The following is a 24,361-nucleotide window of genomic DNA, read 5'->3' as shown; positions in this document are numbered from 1 at the left end:
ATCCACTATATTTCCCTTCTTTCTTATACCAGTAGAGCAATAGGTCATTGTCTACCATTACTATTAACCTTTATTTATACAGCGGCAACATATTACACAGCACATTATAGAAAAAATTTACTCGTGTACATCAGATCCTTTCCCAGTCTAGATTATCTGCCAAACACACACATCACCATTAAACTGCTAGCATGTTTTTGGACTGTTGTAGGAAACTGGAGCACCAAGAACCCACACAAACACGGGGAGAATAGGGAGGATGTATAAACACCATACAGATTGTGCCCTAAAATTACATTATGCACCCACTAATAAAGGGCTGCAGACAAGCTACCCAACGATTCAGACACTTACAAACCACGCAAATGGAATTTCTGAAACATTCCATATTGTTTACAGAAGAGACAAATTGAAAATCAATTGTAGTACACGTAATGTTAAAGATAGGTGCAAAGAGGTACAGGCTTAGTTCCTGCTCAAATGTCCTCAACTCTGTGATGAGACTTATTGGCTAAAGCTTTACAAATTTAAATTCCATCCCATACTGGGGTCTTCATATTGAAACCCTTAAATATTTACTGATTATTGGAAGGCCTTGCTTACAAAAATGTAGGAGTAGATAGGATCTGCTATAGGTGTTTGCTATAGGCGATTTAGTGGATGAAATGGTAGTGAACCAATAGTGACTATCTAAACATGTCTAGCTGTTTTCCAAAGCTGAAGGATGTCCAGGCCCCCTGCCAAAGTAAGGAGTGTTTACAGAGTGTAAAGACAGTGAAAGTATCTGAGTACAGGCTATGTTCTACCCTTGTAATTAAATTCCTTTGGTTTGATCTGTCCCTGGAAATTATACTGGTCCCCTCACTCAGAGCTGCACTGGCTGTAATCAAAGGAGTGTGTTAACCAATTCAGCTACTGAAGTGAGTAGGTCTATGTTCAGTACAACCGTTCTGAAGCTTGGCACAGGCGCTCTTTCTCAAGCAAAGGAGAGGCAATACATTTTATACCATCCCAGCTTTAGCAGTCTTTTAAAGTTATACCACACCTATAAAACACAATTTGCTGATTTGCTCACCCAAATGTGCAAATCGTTCTTTGGAGTACAAATGGACAGTGCTAAAATAGAATGTTGTTTAAACCCAAGACTTTGCACAACTCTTAAATAAGTTCCACAGCATTGGCAATAATTGTGGCATTAAAAAACAGGATTTATTGAAGACTGAAAACTAAGATACCAGCTCATTACCTTTTCTTTCTGCTCAAGAACATGAGACACGGCAGCAGTCATGCAGAGTAAAATCTGGAGCATCTCAGGTAAGTAAGGGCTGATCAGATGACCCAGATTTTTCAAAACAACTTCCAGACTATTGAGTAAGCTGTGTTGACGTCCTAGAGGTAGCACTTTAGAAAGGTCTACCTGTTCTACACACTGTTGCACAACAGCAAGACAGCCGCCTGTGAGGTAAAAAAAAACATTAGATATCAGACTAGCTTTAAAAAAAAAAAAAAAAATACCCACACACAAACTATATTCATATTGGTAACACAAGAGTGATAGGAATTTACTTAATAATAAGACAGTTGCAATCTCTTTCATTTTCTGGAATACCAAAAGATCATAACAGCACTTTAAATAATCACAGAGGGGAGCTAGAGCGATAACAATTGTACTATACAATGTACAAGCCTTTGGAATGGTGGGAAACTTGAATTCTGTACTCACATGTTGCCACATATTGCATTTTCACAGAATCAGAAGACTGTATGGACACTCAATACAGCTTCTTTTCACACTTAGGGCTATGCTACACTAGCGACTTATGTAACATATTAAGTATTGTTGAACTAACTACAATAGCATCTGACTGTCATTTTAGTTTGTAACAATGAGTATATAGCAGCTAGTTGTATCTTTGATGCACCAGATTTTCTGACAATTTGCACTCATTCATTTAATGATAGATGTGATCTGTCGCAAATTAATGCAATGCCGAAATCAAGAACTTCCCTGCAGAATGATATAGAGCAGAGGGGAGAAAAGTTTTATTGAAGATCCTGGAGGATCCTCTATACCACATGGTGCAGTGTCTAATGCTGTTAACAGTGTTTTATCTCTACCCACCTCAAAACTTGGGACATAAGAATGAGCAAGATGAAAAACGAATAAAAAAAAAAAAAGTACTGTTGCATCCGTAAAATACTACTTACATCCAAAAAAGTGACGGATCTGGATACGTGCCTTAAAGTTAAGTGACAAGACCGATGAACAAACTAGAAAGATCTGATTATTCCATTAAACTGAGCAACCTGATAGGAGCCGTTTAATATTGTTGGCAGAGGACTGTAAAGTCATCTTCTGACTAATTTCCAAGCTATGCTTTAGCTATGCTCAATCATGAATATATCGCCCCATCTGATTATTGGTTAACTTGTAGCAAAGGTTGTGTGTGGTGGTTATTTGACACACAAAACAAAAGAGCAAAAGGGTCATTTAAATTAGTCAAAATGCCACCTGCCATCTGTTGCCCACCCCCACTATCAATTAACATTAAAAACACATTTTTGAAGATTTGATAAAAAAAAAAAACCTCACTTGTCAAGATATGGAATAAAACTAGCAATTTAGCACTTTGAAGACAGAAAACAAATAAATTCCATGTAAATCAATGGTTGATTTACATGGTTGGTACCATTGATTGGTACAAACATCTTGTTGGTACCAATCAATGGTACCAACAAGATGTTGATTTTAAAGAGTCTGCTAGCATTCAGTTGAAGTGTTAGATAAACCAAAATGAACTATGAGATGAATAAAGTTAAGAAGAACAATATTATATTAAAACAGATTAACTATTTTGGAATATAATAATAGGAGCCAACAGATCTCATAATTGAAAGGAGCTTACACCCAAGTATAGATATGCAAAGAAGTTTAATTTAGAAATGTTTCTTTAATGTCACTAGTTTCAAAATATACTTAGTATCACTTATTGGACCTAATGTGCATGGCACGATTTAATAAATCCCCTGCAACCCTTACATACATTTAATAGAACACTGTCTATGCATTATGCTCTCTACCAGGCCAACATCCTCGGTAACTCCACAGCAGGAGAGTTGTAAGGTATACAGGAAGCCAACCAAGGACACATATACAGACAACCCTACACTGCTTTTGAGTTGAGCTATCAACTTGAGTGTGCTACCAGGCGAACTGGGGCATAAAGGAATCACGTTTTCTTGGCTTATTACTAATAAGCAAATAAAGGAGTGTGTAGCCTAAGTTATCTTTGATATTATTACATCTTAATATAAACTTTTGGAACTAAAAATAAAAGCTTGTGATGGATTTAACAGAGGATAAGCCCCTTTTAATTATCAGATGTGCATTCTAAAAATAGAGATACAGTAAGGCCTGTTTGCTGTTAATGCTACTTTACCATCTTTCAGATGTCTCACTGGCTCGTACAAAAGATCTAGGAACATGCGGATCTCTTCAGACTGTGAGCCAGCAAGGAATCGAAGAACAATTGACATTCTGGTTCCAGCAGCTGACCTGCCCTGTGTTTTGCTACCAGTTTTGCTTCTCATGCGGCCATATAATATTCTTTGAGGAAGAGAAAAAATACAAAAACATCAATGTGTATTCTTTTAGGTACATATGATTATAAATAATAATAAAAATATTAAAACTATCATGCTCTTAGATTCAACTTTACTAAGAATGAGAAACTAAAAGCAGATTATTGTTTTGAGAACAGATCGTCAGTCACCAACGCTCTTTTCATAAAGTGACTGCAGAAGAAAACACCCAGTGATTCATCTGTGTGCCAATGTGCGTTTCCTCCTATAGTGTCTCTATAAGAAGTTTATTCCATGCATTATCTTTCTCTTTCATTAAATTACTCCTGAGCTTTTCACACCCAACATGTCAATTAAATCATTATGGTTACACTCTGTACATAAATACCTCATCAGAACAGGCATTAGGTCTGGTCTATGGATGGACTTTACTATTGCATTTTCTTCTGAAATACTGAAACGGACAATTTCCTCCTTAAAGCTTTTATCTTCCAGCAATCTTTGTAAATTTTCCCTGTAAAATGTTCAAAACAAAAATATCAGTAAAAAATTCTAATGAATTTTAAAACGAAACAAAAATCACAAAGCATTGCTAACTGTTATTTTCTTAAAAGGACACAAAAATCTTATGGGTATTAATAAACAGCAGTTTTCCTGCTACAGTATGATGAGACCTTTTCTGTGGTATAGCAATTCAAGAACCTGGCCTTCAAGCTTCTCTAGTCTATGCCACATTATTCTTTAATGCACAATAAACATTTTCAAAGTGCAATAATGCACATAAAAATATATGAGGATTGTTTATTTAAAAAAATGTATTTGGCAGAGAAACCCTTTTCTTACATTACTCCTATATGGTGAGATAAAATTAAATGGAAATTCACAAGTCAATGACCAAGTTAACATGAAAAACTAGAACACTTGATTGGCATTACCAATAGCTTTTTTAATAAAATATTGTTTTCAAAATAATAAATTAAGAAATAAGGAAGCAAATGAACATAAACACAGCATTTCTTACATTTTATATTGCATTTCCTAAAATAAACATATAAAATTTACCAGTTTGGTCTTAGGTTTTAATATAATCCTTTATGGTATCAAAGCAATCAAACTAAGTAAGCAATTTGGACAAATTGTTTTGATTTAATATTTCCCATTACTAACAACAAGAACAAAACAATGAGATTACTTGTAGGGTAGGACATTTGGGTGTCTGTAGCTCAGCACACAATCCAAGGCAACTTTCTGCACGTTCTGATCTTGATGACACAACAACTGGAGAGGGAAACAAAAATGTATCCTACAGCATCAAAATACTTGCATTTTGCATATACAAGTTGGTCATATGTAATTATAGGTAAAAAGGTTCAGTGGGAACTGCATTGTTAAGTTTGAATTGATGCATAAAACTCCAAAATACTATTTAATTGTAAAGCCACAGAACACACAGCCCTAGTCCTTGTATAGAAATATTTTGCAATTAACCAAGCATACATGGATAATTATCCAGATATCACCATAATTTCTTTATCCATAATACACAATTACCATATGCATTTATTCTACTCTTAATAATTTAAAGTAAATGTTAATATACAATCTTATATTCAAATATTATTGACTTTGCAATAATAGAGAACTTGAACACATGCTCAATAAACAAGCAATGTGATGTTATGTACATTACATGGTACAAAGTCATTAAACTAGAGAACAGCAGGGCTACAAAATTATTAAGTTTATGGGGCTGTTTAGTTATATATTTTAAGATAAACAGTAGTATGGATAATAAAGTCACACTTTAATCATTACAGTACATACCTTCAAAACATTACAGCAATGTATATAGGGTAACTGGGGTGTGGCAGGGGCTAAACATTGCATGAGATGCATTTTTAGAAAAGAGGCACACATTTTATTCTTAAAAAACACACAATTTCAATTAGCACACATGTATACCATGCTTTGTGACCACAATGATTACCTGAGTATAGAGCTCTTGTAACTTGGGTTCCAGGTACAAAGCCCGTGGATTTGAAAACTTGGAAAAAACTGTCAAATGCGTTATAAGCTGCCTTCAAAGAAAAACAAAAAGTCAGTTTTAAAAATATGATTTAGTACTTCATTAAATCCAAATAATATTTTACACATCACATTTTTTATTTATATTTTTTTTATTAAACGCAGTGACATCATGCAGATTTTTCTTTTTTCAACAAGGGACACCAGACTAACAAAATACTTGCTATGAATTAGAAATTGTGCTGGACATGAACGTTGAGCTAATGCCTGTGTTTCATTTTATTGGGCTGGATAGATTACAATAATTTAGCAGCGATTATGAAATTACAATAAAAATATGGAGGGATGATATCTGACCTATATTTCGATTGAAATGTTTAGGCTTTTGTTAATAATTTAATCCATTTTCATTTATTTTTATTTTTTTTTAAATAACTTGGGAGTAGTGTGTGACAATGTAAAAATGCCACAAGGCAGTTCTGTCAGTAGATGGTTTCCATAAAAAGCACTGAAACAAAAAGGTTTCTTCTAGCAGCATTTGGTCATGTGACTATAGTCCTTAACAATGGTGAATTCATATAGGATAATCAAACTATACAGCTGAATTTCATTATGTTTACCGCTTGTAAATGGTGTATTCCTCAGAAACTGGTTAGCATTGGGCAGTCTTTAAATGGAAAATTAAAAAAGTTTTTTTTTAACTCAATTGAGTTTTTTTATGGAATTGCTATCCACTTCTGTGAATCGAGAATTACTCAACTAAAATGACCAAATTATTTAATGTCCAGACATAAATGTAAATCACAATAAAGTTGTATTGTCAGCACAGGAAAATATACTATTACATGTAATTAAAGAGGTGAATAATTTTGGAACAGTAGGAGCCCCTGGCATAAAATATTAATGGTTGTAGGATGGTGGTGGGCTGCTAAAGTGAATAAGACTATAAGGTAAAGTTCTCCATTAAAACTGCAATGACCAACCTGATGACTTCTTATAAAAAAATTCCACTTTATAATAAAACAGGAAACAGTTTACCACAAATAGAGAACTGTGTCCACTCTACAGCCCACTAGCAACAACACTGTTCACCTTTTAGTACTATTCAAAGCAAAACATCGGAATATTTTCATCTTCGGCTCCTAATTTCCATCCGCTCAATAAGTGCAGCAATTGATCGATCTACATAACAGCCAGGACTGGGAGGAAAACTGCTGGGCATCTACTGGGCATGCTCTGATGGGCATCTACTGGGCATGTAAATGAATGCACACTAATAGAGGATGCAGGTATTTAGACACATCAGCCCACATTCCAAATTTACAAAACAAAAAGATGTATCACATACCCTATTAATATAAATACATAATGTTATTTACTCATTAGTTCTGTGTTTTACTACACCATCATTTATGTCCTGAAAATGCAACCACCACAACATACTAAGGTGTCTAAGCACCATAAGTAGAGATGCTCAGGACCGGTTCCTTGAGAACCGAACACACCCGAACTTAGGGGTACAGGGTACTTTCGCGCTTTATCGGGATCGAAAACGAGGCAAAATGTCATTGTTACGTCGTCGGAACTCAAGCGTTTTGAAATCTATAAATACCACCCTCCAAGACGATCTAGCGCCATTTGAAAGAGAGACACAGAAGGGGTAGCACACTGTGTAGAGCACTTGGTCAGCCAAATAGATAGAATTGAAAGAGGAGGGGGTAGCAGTATTCAACAAAGTCTACAGTGACATTCAGGAGAGCTTCATTGCTAATTCTTACTGCAGAAAAATACAAATACTAGTGGTGTCAGGGTTGGTGTAATTCTGCAGTCAATTTCTGAGTTATATAGGTAACACACAAAGAGGAGTGCTCCATTGCTCACTGTAATTGCTGAAATAAAAATTATAGAGCTGGCTGGCTTACTGTACCATAGCTCACTCAGAAACAGGAGAGGTGGCAGGGTTCAGTGTGGAATCAGAAATTGTAATAGGGCTGTCAGTGTTCTTAAAAATCTCCAGTGACATTGTACTGTGCCATAGCTCATACAGAAACAGGAGTGGCGACATTGTTGTTGTCACTCTCCAGTCTCAGTCATGATGATACTACCTCATGTGCTGAAGCCAATATTCAAGTGCAGAGTGGTTTTAAGTCAGGGAAACAAAAAAAAGTAAATAAAAATCATGTACCTCTTTAAAGGGAAAAAAAAACCTCCCTAAAAAAGGTGAAAGTTTACTGTAGAAAAACATAAAATTTCCAAGATGTCATTCTACCTAACATATTACCAAGCATAACAGCATCAAGTAGCTCCCTCCTCTTAGCTAGATTTCAGCACCTGCAATCTACACTGTCATCATATTCACCCTCATCATTGTGTACATCTTCCTCAAACAATACTAATTCATCCCTGCTGGAATCCACCATTACAGAAGTCTGTGTACTTTGATGTAATTGCCGATAATGGCCTTCTTCATGAAATTTGTAGTTCATTTTATGGCAGAGCTATCATGATTTTGGGGCAATTCTTTTAGACCAGCCCAAATGTCAAAATGTTGTGCTGACTCATGTGCATCACCACTGGGTGTCTTGGGAAAGTTTAGTTTTTTCCTAGAAGCAGTTGCCAGAGAAACTGAAGGAGGAGACATCATTACAAAATGTTGATAACTCTTGGATCCTGGTGAAGCGAATTAACTACTTAATCTACAATTACAATAAAGTTAGCGGATTTGCTTTGTTTCATTTCCTCCTTCAATTTCTCTAGCTGCTTCTCAAAAAGTCTAATTAGGGCAATCACTTGACTCAAGCTAACCGTATCTGCACGCTCTTCACAGGTGACTACTTTGCTGGACTAAAGTACATTCCCCCTCTATTCTTCTTGCAGCTGTTACATGCTGCAGTCTCCTACATGCTGTTGCACAATTCCAAAAATGACCCCAAATATTTCGGGACACAGACAGCATCTACTGTATGTCATTGTCATTTTTTAAAAAGTTCTGTACCACCAAGTTGATTGTGTGAGCAAAGCAGGAAATGTGATGGAATCCCCCCCCCGCCCCCACCCGCTGTAATGATCTAACAATATTGGTGGTGTTATCAGAAATCACAAATCCTCAGGAGAGTCCAAGCAGGATTAGCCATGTTGCAATGACATCCCTTAGTTTTTCAAACAGATTGTCAGCGGTATTACCTCTGGCCTGCGCCTTCTCGAGTCTGATGACCACCTCTCACTCCCGCCTTCAAAACTTCTCCCGTGCTGCTCCCCACTTATGGAATTCACTACCATGCTCAATCAGACTTTCCCACAGCCTTCAAATCTTTAGATGCTCTTTGAAAACCCATTTCTTTTTTAGAGGTGACCTTAACCTCAATAACACTATACACACTACTGCACCCTCACAACTATCCCAATCTCTACTGAGCCACACTCGCTCCTCTTGTTTCAGCTGTGCCCTCTTCCCTTTAGAATGTAAGCTCTGTAATGAGCAGGGTCCTCCATACCCTTTGTTTTCATGTCTCCATTCATTTTTGTCTGCCTTGCCTGTTCTTGTTTTACGTATGTCCTGTTTTATGTATGTCCTTGTCTTCCCTACTGTACGGCGCTGTGGAGCACTGTGGTGCCTTACAAATCTACAATAATAATAATATGCCTCTTAGTGAAGCAGATGATACACAGAGTAGCCTGCCTCAGAAAAATGTGACGTTCTTGGGTACATGCTGCTGCTGTTTCTGTTGGTGAAGACGAATCACCGACCCAGTGGGCTGTCACAGCCATATAATCTTTCATTTGCCTCGTTCCTCTTGTCCCCATATCTGTGGTTAAGTGTACAGTGGGTAGAATGGCATTTTGTAGCCCAATAATTACATTTTTACGAACCTTCTGGTAGAGGTGAGCAATAGCTTTCTAGTAAAATGGTGTCATGATGGAATTTGGTAGCGGGGACTCAAGACCTCAAGTAACTGTCTAAAACCAGCTGCATTAATAGTGGATATTGGACGCTGATCTAACACTAACAGTCGCCATGACATCTGTGATCCGCTTTGCGACTGGGTGACAGCTTTCATACTTTCTTCCTCTTGCAAAAGGATTGTTTAACAGTCAATCATTGTAAACTACTAGTAGTCTACTTCTGGGTTGAAGATCCACCCCCAACAGCAGCGGGACTAACGCTCAATTATTCTTCAGAGGAATCATTGTTAGTGGAGGAGTCATCTAGTCTTAGCAACTTGGATGCAGAACTAACTCCCATCACTTGTGAGAATATTGATGCTGAAGGTGTTGGGGGGGGTAGATTGCAGGTGCTGGGATCTAGATGAGAGAAGGGAGGTAGCTGATGCTGGACTGCATGCTGTTAGTTTTTAGCACAAGTTTCTGATTTTCCCAAGAGCTTTCCATGAACTCGCTTCAAATGGCGTAACATGGATGAGGATCATAGATGGTTAAGGTCCCTACCTCTACTGACTGTGGCTTTACAATGCTACAAATGGCTAAACAACTCTTGTCAGAATTTAGGTAAATATAATTCCACACATAAGAGGTGGATTTTTTGGTCTTATGCCTAGACATGACAATGGTCTTCTTATCACTGGCAAGAACTGCTGCAATATTTGTGTGAAAGTGTATGAAAATAATATTGTGACCTGTGAGGTGGTCAAAATTGACTGCAAATGACTTGAAATTAGTGTTATTGAGGTTAATAATAATGTAGGAGCCAAAAAAGAGCAAAATTGTGTGATTTTAGCATATTTTCAAAAAAATACAGATCCAAAACTAAAACACACGAGGACGGTTTTGCCAAAACCAAAACACGAAGCTAATCCAGATCCAAAACCACTTCACGGGGGTCAGTGAGCATCTCTAATCATAAGATGCAGTGCAGCTAAATATGCATCACTGCACATCGCAGTGATGCATATTTATGCACCGCTTAAATGCGCCATGCCGGGGCTACTCTTGGAGACCCGATGAAGTGACCACTCTGCTGCAAACACTTTTTTCTGTTTACTGCACGCACACAGCACTTTCACTGTATCGGATTCTGCAAAGCAGAGAGGCTTCAGCAGAATTCCAAAGGAAATGGCGTTACCTTTCTGCGCAATGTGAAGCTTATCAAAGCTTTATGCAATGCAGGACATTGCAGTCCCCATATTAACCTATGGGAACTATGATGCTGCACAGTATTAGCCTAAGCAGAGGAGATTTCACAGAAATCTCCTTTAGGCATGTAACAACTAAACTTAAAAGATGTGGAAACATCTGTTTTCGCATCTCTTAAGTGGCAAATTAGCTTGATACTATAAAGTACGGATTTACTATACACCACAACCACTGAAACCCAGAAAAAACAAGAACTGCTCACACAGAAAATGCCAACATGCAGTTTCAGAAACTGTAACTCAGTAAGATCATTAACTCTAGAAAAAAAAGTTTTAACTTAATAAGGTTGTGAGGTCAAGGAGTAAAGTGTGAAAATAGAGTAACTGAACAGCTGACATACGGCTTTTGTTGCACATTCTAACTACTTTGTACAATAAGGGCAAAATATACACATGTAACTACACCAGCAGCCGCCAAATCAAGGGCACAAAGTGAATTGTGCTTTTACAGTAGGTTTCTTATTTACCCAATTTTATATACAACAGTCTCAGATTTTGTCCACTACTAGACATAATTATTCCTTAAGGAAAATAAAGCAATTTAAAAAAAAAAAAAAAAAAGAGGATTTTTACTCACCGTAAAATTAGTTTCTCTTACTACACTGGGGGACACTGCGTTACATTGGGGTATAGTAGGTGGGACTGGAGTTAGGCACTTATAAACTTGTTTGTTCCCCTGACTCCTACCCCCACTATGCCCCTCCTCTGTAGCTGACTTTAGTTTTGTATAACCAAGCTAGGAAGAGAGAAAAAGCAATTTAGAAAGCAACACCAAAGACAGCACTACTTTCAGAGAAAGGGAGGGCGCGCAGTGTCCCCCAGTGTAGTAAGAGAAACTGATTTTACGGTGAGTAAAAATCCTCTTTTCTCTGTCCTACCACTGGGGGACACTGCGTTACCTTGGGGAGCTACCAAAGCTGCGTCCAAGGGCGGGAATGCTCTGGAACCGCTGTGCGCAATATTTTGTGGTCAAAACCCTGCATTTGTGAATGCAAAGGCATGCAACAAAAAAAACAACATGCAGCAGAAACAGACTCTGCCACTCTGTACAACTGCGCCATTGAATGACGCTGTTGTGCCGTACAAAAAGCTGCAACCCTCCTGGAGAGTGCACTGTAAAAGTCACTGGAACCTGCAGAAGGGTACAGACAGAATGTTGGTCGTGATGCAGTGGCAAGAGACCACCTAGACCCTGCCCCGCCCCCTACGCTTTTTAGCGCTAGAGAGGCTAAAGGGCATAAAATTCCTAAACAGGAACTGTGCGAATAAGAGCACAAACTATCTTCCGTTGGAGAAACGTTACACACAAAGAAGAGGCACAAGAATATTATACCGCAATCCCTGTGTTAGTGGTATGCAGGCACTAAACGACAGAACCAATAATGCCTCGTACAACGCGCCACTAAGCTTTTGGGAAATAAAATGAGGAAGAGCCATAAACACTCTTGCCCTGGAACCCCTACGAGATGTGATATCCAAGGGAGCAGCCTGCATTGAGCTAACAACTCAATCCACTCAGTGATATCCAAAAGATCACTATATACACTGATTCAACAGCTTAAGCCAATCAGCTATATCTAAGGAAGCACTGATACAGTGCTTAAACCATTCAGAGATATACCAGGGAGTACTTATACAATGAACTAAACGGCTTAACAAACTCAGCGATATCTGAGGAAGCACTCGTATAGAAAACTGACAATGTAAGGCCGTCATATATACAAGAGAGCACTCATACCAGTTAACATCTTAAATAATTCAGAGAGTCACCGGAGGCCAAAGCAAGCCCCTGATGACAAGAATTAGACTCCCTGGAAATATGTGACCAACCAAAGGTGGGCTAAGCCTGAAGAAACCCTTTAAGCAAGACAACCTTCCATTGAGCTAACCGGAGAGCCACGGGAACTGCCGCTGAAGGGAGTAAGGCTGAGACCCGAATCGGAGCCAGCTAGAAAAGAAAACCCTTTAAAGATTCCTGAGTGGGACGTGTAAAACTCAAGGAATTTACACCAACCAAATATAGTTTCAAGCCCAAAGTAACAGCTGAAGAAGCTCTACGGCTGTATTTGAGGTAGCAACCATTTCCCTGTAAGGGCTCTCTGGCCGTAAATGTTGGGCGCCCGACGCCACTGCGTAAAACTAGATGATGGAAATCAAAAAGAGCCGAACTGCAAGATGAGGCCGTTCTGGAACCGGAAAAAGAGGGACGTCAACGCTAGTCCCCTAAACCAGGAGAACACTGCTTTGCGAGACACACGGCGGACCACCAGACAAGTTGGGATGCGCCCCCTCCTAGAAACTCTTGAACACCCACGAGGAAATGGGACCTGTAAATAACATGTACACTCCCTAAGTTCTAGGGAAACCCGACTTGGCTATGGACAAATCCACTTCAGGGTCATTAGATTGAGAACCGACAGACAAAACAGGTTAACATGTCAAAGGAACCTGGGCTCCCTCTCGGTGAGCCCTATGACCTAACCAGGAAGGCACAAAGGTATTCATCCTGGAGTGACCCACTTTATCTGGTAAATGACCGATTGCTAAAGCATTTGGCCCTCCATAAACATACGTTGGACTAACTTGGCCCATAGTATGGCACAAAGCACACCCCTCCGACCATACTCAGGTCGACCCCTATCCTGCAATTAGGATATGGATATTCCAGAAGTGCTAAAAATATACAACAGCCCTGCACTATGAGACCAAATCTCTACAGGTTTTCTGACCCCCTGCACAAGAAGGACAACTGACCCACTCAAAAATCAGTGTGGCTAAGCACCACCCGAAAGGTAAACCAGTGGATCAGGGCAGAGGGATGCTATGGCCGTCCAAAACAAGGAAGGTAGCTTCCCTTGATGAGAATCTCCCTGTTGAGACATGGGAGATGTTCCGATGAGGAGTGCCAATGATTCACTAGAACCTTGGTATCCTATTTTTTAAAACATAAACTCATGTTACTGAAAGGAAATTCTGCCAGGAACATTTTGGCACTGTGTAGAAGAGAGACGAGCGTGTTCTTCGGTAGGAAGATACGAAATGTTCCATTCTAGAAGATAAGGCAAAAGCCAACACTTCTCGTGTGGTAGAATAAGCGAAGACCTGGGAAGGTCTAAAGTGACCACCTGCGAACTCAATAATGCAACCCTGCTGCTTGCTGAGGCTGCAAGTATAATATTCTGGATGAAAACGTCTAGCTATAAGCTAAGTGTTGGTTGCAATAAAAAAAACTTCCATGTACGGGAGATGCCCACCAGACCTATGGATGTTTACCTGACAGCCACTGTACATAAACTATAAAGTACCCCTGTAAGGCTAGGCCTGACCCGGAATGTGGTACCATGACCTTAGATTAACAGAAAATATGAACCTATTGAACACGTAAACATCATGGCCTGGTGTCGCTGACATAAAAAAAAAAAAAGAAAGCACACCCACCGGCCAGAAGCCTTTGAATACTTGTTTGTAATAGTGCCAATTGAGAGTTCCAATATTGGAACGTAGTCCTGTAAGCCTGTGACAAACTAGTGTTCTCATAGCTCTCATAGCTGGATGGCTATATTACTACCAGCTATGACTCCGCTGGGTGAATACAGCAAATAAAGGTTAGAGAACCACTCTACCAGCTCCTGCTCTGTGTAGGAAAAACCTCTTTAGTCAGCTCCCACCAGGGATAGCAGAATAAGAGAACTGAACAACCACAGGGTTGTCACCAGCCGGGATTACTTCGTAATGATATGTCTTTGGCACCTTAATTATATACACACTGCAACATGCAAATGCTGATTCTTACCTTGGTAAAGCATACAGCATAATATATATTCTTTTAACTAAATACATTGTGTGATACATATACCTATACACACACACATATATATATATATATATATATATATATATATATATATATATATATACACACACACACACACACACACACACACACGTGTGCATACAGAGCATTCTGGATAGGCTGGTCAAAAGATAATCCAGAAGAACATAGGGCACCTGTGTATCCTAGTACAGACATAACAGAAAATGTCTATTAAACTTGGGAACTCTGCTGCAGACACAGTGAAAATTAAAGGCACAAGTTGCAATTACAAGCCCTTTATATATATATTAGAGGTTCAATGCAGCATAGAAACTCCTCTAGGCTATATACCAGGAAGTTTCTAGGAATTAGACACCAAGTGAGAAAAACAGTCATAGTCCATATCCAAAAAGACTGAACAAGTTAACTTTTGTTTAGCAAACAAATTAAAAACAATACAGAGGTACCCGCAGTTTTGGAGGCAGAGGGATTTCAGCGTGCAGCCCCATGTCTCTGGCACAGCCTCCAGGCATGGGCGCCGTCTGTTGTTCAGTAGCTGAAAGGGGGAGGGAGTTCAGACTTCCATCTGTCCCCAAGATGGCCGCCTCCACGTGCCACCGAACTGCACATACAAAGTATGTCAGTCGGCTTTAACAAGGCATCCACCGCCAATTTTAAAGTGCCCAGGCTGCGGGGAGCATGACTGCGCTAATCGTCTTTAGTGCAGCGCGATTGCGTCTCTGTCCCCCCGCTCGCTGCCCACAGGGGAAAGGAGGCGATGGACCTTGCCGGCATGTCCGCGTGGGGAGGAAAGGCTATTGTAGCTTCACTCCCGCCCGATAAATAATTAAGGGCCCGGCCATTATGTATATATATATATATATATATATGTATATGCAGTTACAATAAGAGGGCCAACTGCTCATTTCTAGGGGGAGACTGCCGGCAATGGTGCAAGTAAGAGGCAAGCAGCTTCTTACCTTACGTGGGGGCCCCGGGTGAAGTAAACCTGACAGGTTATTCACCCACTCTGTGACTTAGGCTGGATCCCTACGCCGCACTAGCAAAAAAGAATAAAATAAAAACATGAAACCTAAAACTAAACTAAGTATAGGCAGGAGCCTATACAAAAGTGACCTTTCTCCAGAAGGCACTTACAACAACTGAAGTCAGCTACAGAGGAGGGGCATAGTGGGGGAGGAGTCAGGGGAACAAACAAGTTTATAAGTGCCTAACTCCAGTCCCACCTACTATACCCCAAGGTAACGCAGTGTCCCCCAGTGGTAGGACAGAGAAAGAGTAATCTTGGCAAAACTATGTTGCACTGGAGGGGGAGGCAACTTTAAAATGTGGGGACAGATTTAAAGTTGGGGTAGGGCAAGTAGTAGATCAACTTTAAATTTCAGTGTAAAAATAAAGTTATCAAGTATTTGTGTGCTACATGAAAAAACAACCAGTATTTATCTTATGTGCAAAATAATAAACTAATGTGCACCCTTTGCATTGTAACATGTTTTTTCCAGGCAAAGATTTACCCCTTATTTTGCCTTACTTTCCTTAATGAATAAAGCCCTGTGTATTTATACACATAACCAGAAAATAGCTCATGAGCACCAAAATATCATTGCATTTAAAATATAAGTACATTTTCACATGGTAAAATGATCTTGGTGTCTCTTAACAACTGAATTTTTACACCCATAAACCTAGTTTTATTAGATTACATGGATTCTAAATAAATCCATAAAGAAACCTAATATATACAAAACTATGTAGTTACATATTTTTTTTAGCTCAATGATTATTATTTTCCAACTATGTTCTCTCATAGTTGTCAACTGTTCATAATATCCAGGGGAAGTAACATGTTTTAAAAAATGTCAGTATTGACAAACTGCACACAATAAAACTTCCTCTTTTTCTGTATTTGCTGACGAGTTTTAAAAATGCAAAAGAATGACACTATAACAAAGTTCCATAAACATAGTAAATTAAGGGCCACCTAGACAGCTCATCAAGTGCTGTAATGTGATGTACAAGCAAAGTAATAAATGTGGACAAATATGCGCTTTGTAAAGCTTCTATTTCGATTACCTTTTAATCTGTGTATGTCATTCTCATATTAATATAGATCAAAAACCTCACCAGTAACTCTCCTAGAGTATCAGTGTGGTGGATCCACATTCACCCCCACACTGCATGTGCTGCTGGTAATATTTTAACCTTTATAAAGAGAATATTAATATATAAATATGTGTGCATTCATATTTATAACGTTATGGTGCTGTGTGCATAAGGAAATGGTTTTATTTGCATTGCTGATGCTTATATGGATGTAGAGGGAATGGATGTATTTCTGATGTAGGATGCCCAAACATTTTTCTGTGAGAGAGGTTATTAATTGATGTTAACTGAGTATCTGGACTGAGTATCTGGACTGAGTATCTGGACTGAGTATCTGGACTGAGTATCTGGACTGAGTATCTGGACTGAGTATCTGGACTGAGTATCTGGACTGAGCCCAGAAAGGGGAATGATGTTACTTTAGTCACCACATTCTTTTGAGTGCTGGGCCAAGTACAGTGGGAGGTCTTCATGTAAAAGGGAAGGATAGCTGGCGAAATTTTCCCAATGGTAAAATACACCTGTGTAGATATAGTTATTAAGGAATAAGAAAATACTGTAAGTAGGCTTAAAAATCTTCAGACACAAAGTCTCACCCTGCAACTCAAAGCTACGCCCTAATGCCAATCATTAGTAAATAATATTGTTCTTTTGAAAGCTTTCCTGTTTGGAAAAGGAGATGTCTTTCGACCTGGGAAGAAATTGACTGCACATGATAAAGTCTTGGTACATTGACCTAGTCAAATCTAATCTTGATTGGTTGATTCAGTGGGATATACCCCCTAGCATTGGCCACCCAACTCACGTAACCCCCTAGGATTGGTCCAGTATTTTAAGTGACTATTTCAATTTATGTTGTGTGTATGTATGTAACATCTTCACTACCTTGTGTTGGTGTGTGCGACAGCTCTTTCAAGAGCTATCTCTTAGCAATAAATATTACCACTTCTAAGAGATCATGCTCTATTTCTGTGACCTACAGATAAGAGCTAACACTCTCACCCATCCACTGGCTGTCCTATGTTGAACTAGCGTGTTGAGACAATGCTCTGCCCGATTCTCTGCAATCTGCATACACCACTCAGAAGCAAATTAGTCCCAGGTGCCGGTGAAGGACCTTTGTGGTTCTGTTGATACATCACTGGCACTATGCAAGTAATTATAATATAGTCATATTTAGAATTCAAACAGAAGCATTGGATGGCATATGTACAATGACACAGGTCCATTGGTTGTCTTAGTTTTCAGTTTCTTGGTGCACCTTTCATTTGATAATTATTTGCATTTTTACTCAGCAAGAAAATCTCTACAGGATGGGCATTCCTCCTTCCTTATGTAATTATTAAAGTATTTGCTTGCATCTATGAACATAATGAACTGTACCTGTGGAAGTTAACACATTTGGCAAGCTACCTAGTTTTATTATGCATCAACTGCTGAAAATCTTACCAGCCTTCAAAAGATTTCTACATTTCCCATTGGAATAAAAAAAACAACTACATTTCACAAATAAACTGTTAAATAAGTCAAGCAGGAATTATTTTCAAGTATGTCAATCATAAAACTGTCATAATGCCCAGACCTTCCTGAACTCAGACCTGTCGCCAAACATCCAGTCCTAACTACACTATTCTTGAAGTAAGTAAGCACTGTACCGAGATAGAGGCACTTTAACTACATGATGTGTACGACAATCTGTGAACTAAAAGTCTAAGCCATATCAGAGTCATCTGTTGTGAGCCAGAGTCCATTATATGGTATGTAAATAACACTAAAATTGGAGGTTTTGCTTTAGTGACTCATCATTCCAGGCTCTCTCATAACTGATGGCGTGAAAAGCTTCTAAAGACCTAACACTCTGGCATTTTATTGCAAGCTGGGAAGTTCCAATAATATGTACAGAATCAGCTACATTGAGCGCTGTGCAGATAACACACTCACTTTGAGGCAGCTCTTCTAGTTTTCTTTGATTGTGGCCCAGTATTCTGGGTTTCATCCGACTCTGTGCAGTCTTGTTCCTCCATTGTTACATCTTCTTCCACACCGACACTTTCTTCAGCTACACTCTTTGCTTTGTCAACACTCTTCTTCCGAAGGTCCTGGGAAGGAGCCACTAATAAATCTGCCGGATAGTATTCATTGCTGAAAGGAATCATTGTAATAAGTTGGTTATATGATGTTCATGTCTGTGTCTTTAGGCTGCTGTGATGTAAATCCACAGTGTTCTGCATTATAAGCTCTTCACCATACAGTGTACCAATAACGCTAAGTATAAATAAACATACTCATAGCCTCCCTGCTTCTGTTACAAATTTCTTTATAGCTGTACTAATACATATAATTCATCCCATTCTCAATATGTTCCACATAACAGATTAATTACAATTCCATCATGAAAGACATGCAAATCAAAGACATTTTTTATTTTTGTTACAAAGCAGCCAGACAGATACAATATGTAGTGAAAGAGCCCTCATCTCAGTCTTCAATGCTCTTACTGTGCCTTATGTGAAACCTGACACGTATGCACATGGACCACGTTGCACTCATATTTTTCTACCAAGGAAAGAACTTTTAAATTAGTAATATTATGTTATGCTGGTAACCAGCTTAGTGATACAAACAGAAAATATAGAAAGTACAAAAAATATTTCTCGCCTTTCACAAGACAGGAGTCACTAACAAACAGAAGGAGAGTCTACACTGCCCTACTGACAGGAGGACAAGTTTGTGTCAGAAGACCTGTTTATGTAAAAAAAAACTCTTTTTGGACAGCAATGCCATTGACGTACCTGTAGGTCTTAGAGCAGCAATAGGCAACCTGATACACTTCAGAGGCCGAATGGGCGGCCCTCTAAGCATCAAATGGGCTACAGATTACCCCCTTATTCTCAATTTTTCTAGTTGAGACATAAAAAGAACCCTGCCTGAAAAAAGAGGATTTATACTTACGATAAATCGGTTTCTCTGATTCCATCTGGGGACACTGTTAACCATGAGGGGTAGAGTAGGGTAGGGAGGAGTCTGGTACCCAAATAGTTAATATTTTGCTGCTGACAGACATATACCCCCGCCACTTCCCCACAGAACTCCGTTTGATTAACAAAGCCCTAGGAGGACAGGCCAATCAACCAAGATACACAAAAAAGAAAAGAGGGGGGGGGGGGGGACGCAGTGTCCCCCAGATGGAATCAGAGAAACCGATTTATCGTAAGTATAAATCCTCTTTTCTCTTTCATCCATCTGGGGGACACTGTTAACCATGGGGACTTACTAAAGCAGTCCCTCTGATGGGTGGGACTGCTCTGATCGCCCCGCACGTAGAGCACTACGGCCAAATGAGGCGTCCTCAGACGCAAAAACATTAAATTGGTAGAATTTTGTGAAAGTATGGACCGAGGACCAGGTTGCTGCCCTGCCTAGCTGGTCCGCTGAGGCCCCGTTTCGTGCTGCCCAAGACGCCCCAACCGAACGGGTAGAATGGGCAACAATACGCTTCGGCACAGGACGCTTAGTACGGACATAAGCCTCCCTAATTGTTAGGGTAAGCCACCTAGCAATTGACTGCTTAGACGCAGGCCATCCTCGCCTAGCGAAATCAAATAACACAAATAGAGAATCTGTCTTACGTATCTTTGCAGTTCTCTTAACATATATCCGCAACGCCCTAACGACATATAAACATTTACTTCCTTTTGTTCCAGTAACCTGAGGATCCTTTCTGAATACCGGAACTACTATTTCCTGATTAATATGGAAACCCGACACCACCTTAGGGAGGAAGGATGGAATAGTCCTTAAAACTGCCCTATCCTCATGAAAGACCAAATAAGGTTCTTTATAAGATAAGGCCCCCAGCTCACAGACCCTCCTAGCTGAGGCAATAGCCAGCAGGAAAACAGCCTTCGAAGTCAAGAACCGCAATTTCGCTGAGCGAAGTGGTTCGAATGGAGGCTCCTGCAAAATGTCCAGGACCAAATTAAGATCCCAAGGATCTGTAGGATGCACGTAGGGTGGCTGAATGTGAAGCACTCCCTGCAAGAAAGTTCTAACATCCGGAATCTCCGCCAGCCATCTGTGAAAATACACTGACAATGCTGACACCTGAACCTTTAAGGTTCCCAACCGGAGACCCGCATCCAAGCCACCCTGAAAAAAGGTAGAAATCTAGCCAGACAAAAGGATTTTGAATTGTAAGATTTCTTTTTACACCACCTTATATACACATGCCAGATGCGGTGATAAATACTAGCCGAAACTGGCTTCCTGGCTCTTAGGAGAGTGTCTACTACACTCACAGAGAACCCTCTGGCTCTCCACAGACTGGATTCAAAAGCCATGCCATTAAATTCAGCCGGTCTAGACCCCGATGTAAGAACAGTCCCTGGGTCAGCAGATCTCTTCGAAGTGGCAACCGAACCCCTTGACCTACTGCGACCAGAAGAATCTCTGGGAACCATACCCTTCGTGGCCAGGCTGGAGCTACCAGAATGACTGGTCGATCTCCCTGCCTGACCCTTCGGAGGACCCTGGGAATCATTGATAGGGGGGGGGGGAACAGGTATCCTGACCTGAAGTCCCGAGGCATTGTTAGGACGTCCACTGCCACAGCCAGTGGGTCCCTTGTACTTGTGCAAAACTCTGGGACTTTCCTGTTGACTCTTGACGCCATCAGGTCTCGATCCGGAAGTCCCCATTGGTCCACCAGCAACTGGAATACTTCCGGATGCAGAGCCCACTTCCCTGGTAGAATTTCGTGCCGACTTAGATAGTCTGCTTGTACGTTCTGTTTCCCTGGGATAAACACCGCTGACAGCGCAGGCACGTTTCTTTCTGCCCAGGCAAAAATCTGAAACGTGACCCTCATCGCTCTTGCACTCCTGGTGCCCCCTTGTCTGTTTATGTATGACACTGCCGTGGCATTGTCGGACTGGATGCGAACCGGCCTTCCCTGTAACACACCCTGAGCCCTCTGCAGTGCTTTCAGGATGGCCATAAGTTCCAGCACATTTATGGGAAGAACAGACTGTCTCTCTGACCACAGAGCCTGCATCCCTAGGTGAAGGACCACTTCCCCTTAAACCCCTCAGACTGGCGTTTGTGGATACTAAGATCCAGGCCCACGGGGCAAAGGATCTGCCCTTTATTAGGTTGTCCTTGAACAACCACCAGCTGAGGGATTTTCTAGTCTCTAGAGATAACCTCATCCACTGGCGATCCAAACAGAGGAAGGACCCCGACCACTTCCTCAGAGTGTCCCATTGAAGAAATCTGGAGTGGATCCTTCTGTATGGCAGCGTCTAGAAAGATGCCACCATCTTTCCTAGCAGCTTCATACACATGAGTACTGACAGCCTCCTGTGTGACAGAACCCTGTCTGTCCACTCCATCAAGGACCTTATCTTGTCCTCTGGGAGAAAAACTCTGCTGTCTGAAGTGTCCATTATTAGTCCCAAAAATGTAATTCTCTGACAAGGGATCATTTGTGACTTTGTTACATTCAGGAGCCAACCGTGCTGTTCCAGCACCCTCACTGTAAGGCGAAGATGTTGTTCCAACAACTGGACCGTTGACGCCTTGATTAGAAGATCGTCCAAATAAGGTACAATCTGCACCCCTTTGGAGTGGAGTGCTGCCATAATCGCCATAATCTTTGTGAATACTCTTGGGGCTGTGGCAAGCCGGAACGGAAGAGCTCTGAACTGATAGTGAGCTGAGCCTACCGTGAATCTGAGAAGCGGCTGATGCCCCTCCCAGATCGGCACATGAAGATAGGCATCCCTGATGTCTATTGATGCCATGAACTGGCCTGCCTCCAGGCCATCTATGACAGATCTTAGGGATTCCATCCTGAAAGAATCTACTTTCAGATGCAGATTTAGCTGCTTGAGGTTCAGCACTGGTCTGAATGAACCATCCAGTTTCTGTACCAAGAATAGGTTTGAGTAAAACCCCTCCCTTCTTTGGTACTCCGGAACCTGTACAATAACCTTCTTTAAAAGAAGCAAATCGACAGAAGAGAGCATTGCCTGTCTTTTTTGAGGACAACTGGTTACAAAAAACCTGTGTGGAGCAGGCTCCACCAACTCTATCATGTAACCCTTTCTCATGATCCCCTGAACCCACCTGTCTGCTGAGGACTCTGTCCACTGCTGGGCAAACCCCAGCAGCCGTCCTCCCACTCCCCCCTCCGTTATCAGAGGAGGGTGGAAGTCATGCTGTCGGTCTATCCAGCAGCTTGGCGGAAGAGGACCTTGCTGCCGTGGAGGAAAAGGATGACCTTCCTCTAAGCGACTGTCTCCTACCTCCAGCAGCCCTTGACCTGACTGTCTGGCCTCTGCCAGACGCGCAACCGCAAAAAAGGCTGTCCAAAAGAACTAAACCTTGGAACTCTGGGTCTAGGAGCATTCCCAGGCAAGGACATACTCCTACCCCCCCAGAGGCCTGTGAGATCCAGGAGTCCAACTCTGGACCAAATAGCATCCCACTAGTATACAGAATGTATTCTAATGATCTTTTTGACTCCAAATCCACATACCAGGCTCCTAACCATAATGTTCTTCTTGCTGCTACTGCTGTAGCAGAAATAGAAGATGATATGGAGGCTGAATTCTGGGCCGCCTATTATATATATATATATATATATATATATATATATATCCTGCCGCCTCCTTAAGGTGCATGGCCAGGGGGAGCAGTTCCGAATCCTGTAATGCGGACTCTAACTGCCCAGCCCAGGTTTCCATAGCACTTGCTACCCAGGCCGAAGATAATGCCGGTCTGAAGCTTGTACCAGCAGCCGTAAAGACCGATTTCAAAAAAGTTTCCAACTTACGATCGGTCGAATCCTGTAGGGCTGCCCTTCCTGGTACTGGTAGCGTGGTCTGGCGAAGCAGTCTCGCCACAGGCGCATCTACTCTCGCCACCTGTTACCATCTGGTCATGTCCTCCTATTGTAAAGGATATAATGAACCAAATTTTCTAGGCACAGTGAACCTCTTGTCCGGATGCTTCCAAGAGGCCTCTGCAATATCTCTCAGCTCTGCTGAGGGAGGGAACCTGACCAGCTGTTTAGAAGCCTTCTTAAAGAGAGACCGGTCCAAGGACCTCATCTCCTCTATTTCAATAAACCCCAAGGTCTGACGTACTGCTTTTACCAGATCATCCATACCCTGGTGCCTGGAGCTTCCTTCTGATTCTATTAATGAACAATCAGAATCCTCTAACAATTCACCTTCCTCTACAGAGGATCCCTCTGAATCAGACAGAGACAACAGCGTATTAGCTGATCTATGTCTTTTATAACTACGAATATGTCTAGGATTTTCCAGCAATTGGTTTAGTCGGTCAAGACCTCTAGCCACTGTGGGGTGACTCTTGCAGTGCCGGGAAAGGAAATTGTACAACCTCTGGAGGTAATGAACTACACATTTCCCCTCCTAACTTCACTGGGGGTTGTATCTCAGAGGTAGATGTAAGTCTCATATCTAAACCAGCAGAGATCCCAGTGGTGGCTAACAGGTTCACAAGGGTATTAACCCCCTGTGAAAAGGTTTCCATCCACTCTGGAGGCTCTGTCCCCTGAATAGGGCTGTCTTTAGGCTGCAATATTACAGGTGTCACAGCACAACGAGCACAAAGCCCCTGATCCGGACGTTCACTAGTT

The 24,361-nt window shown here is 40.9% G+C and overlaps 1 protein-coding gene across 1 annotated transcript in view; it reads right to left on the bottom strand.

The window, feature by feature from the left end:
* The window catches only part of UTP20 (UTP20 small subunit processome component), a 128,256-nt gene that overhangs the window by 54,877 nt on the left and 49,018 nt on the right, over nt 1-24,361 (bottom strand). Inside the window, exons 22-27 of the mRNA XM_075209252.1 lie at nt 18,637-18,837; nt 5,570-5,660; nt 4,775-4,860; nt 3,971-4,096; nt 3,441-3,607; nt 1,247-1,455 (exon numbers count right to left, since the gene is read on the bottom strand). Of these exons, the coding sequence (XP_075065353.1) occupies nt 1,247-1,455; nt 3,441-3,607; nt 3,971-4,096; nt 4,775-4,860; nt 5,570-5,660; nt 18,637-18,837 (880 nt within the window). The remainder of the gene's footprint in view (nt 1-1,246; nt 1,456-3,440; nt 3,608-3,970; nt 4,097-4,774; nt 4,861-5,569; nt 5,661-18,636; nt 18,838-24,361) is intronic.

The sequence above is a fragment of the Mixophyes fleayi genome, chromosome 4 (genome assembly GCF_038048845.1).
Source record: "Mixophyes fleayi isolate aMixFle1 chromosome 4, aMixFle1.hap1, whole genome shotgun sequence".
Lineage (NCBI taxonomy): Eukaryota > Metazoa > Chordata > Amphibia > Anura > Limnodynastidae > Mixophyes > Mixophyes fleayi.
This window is presented reverse-complemented; position numbering and strand designations above follow the sequence as displayed.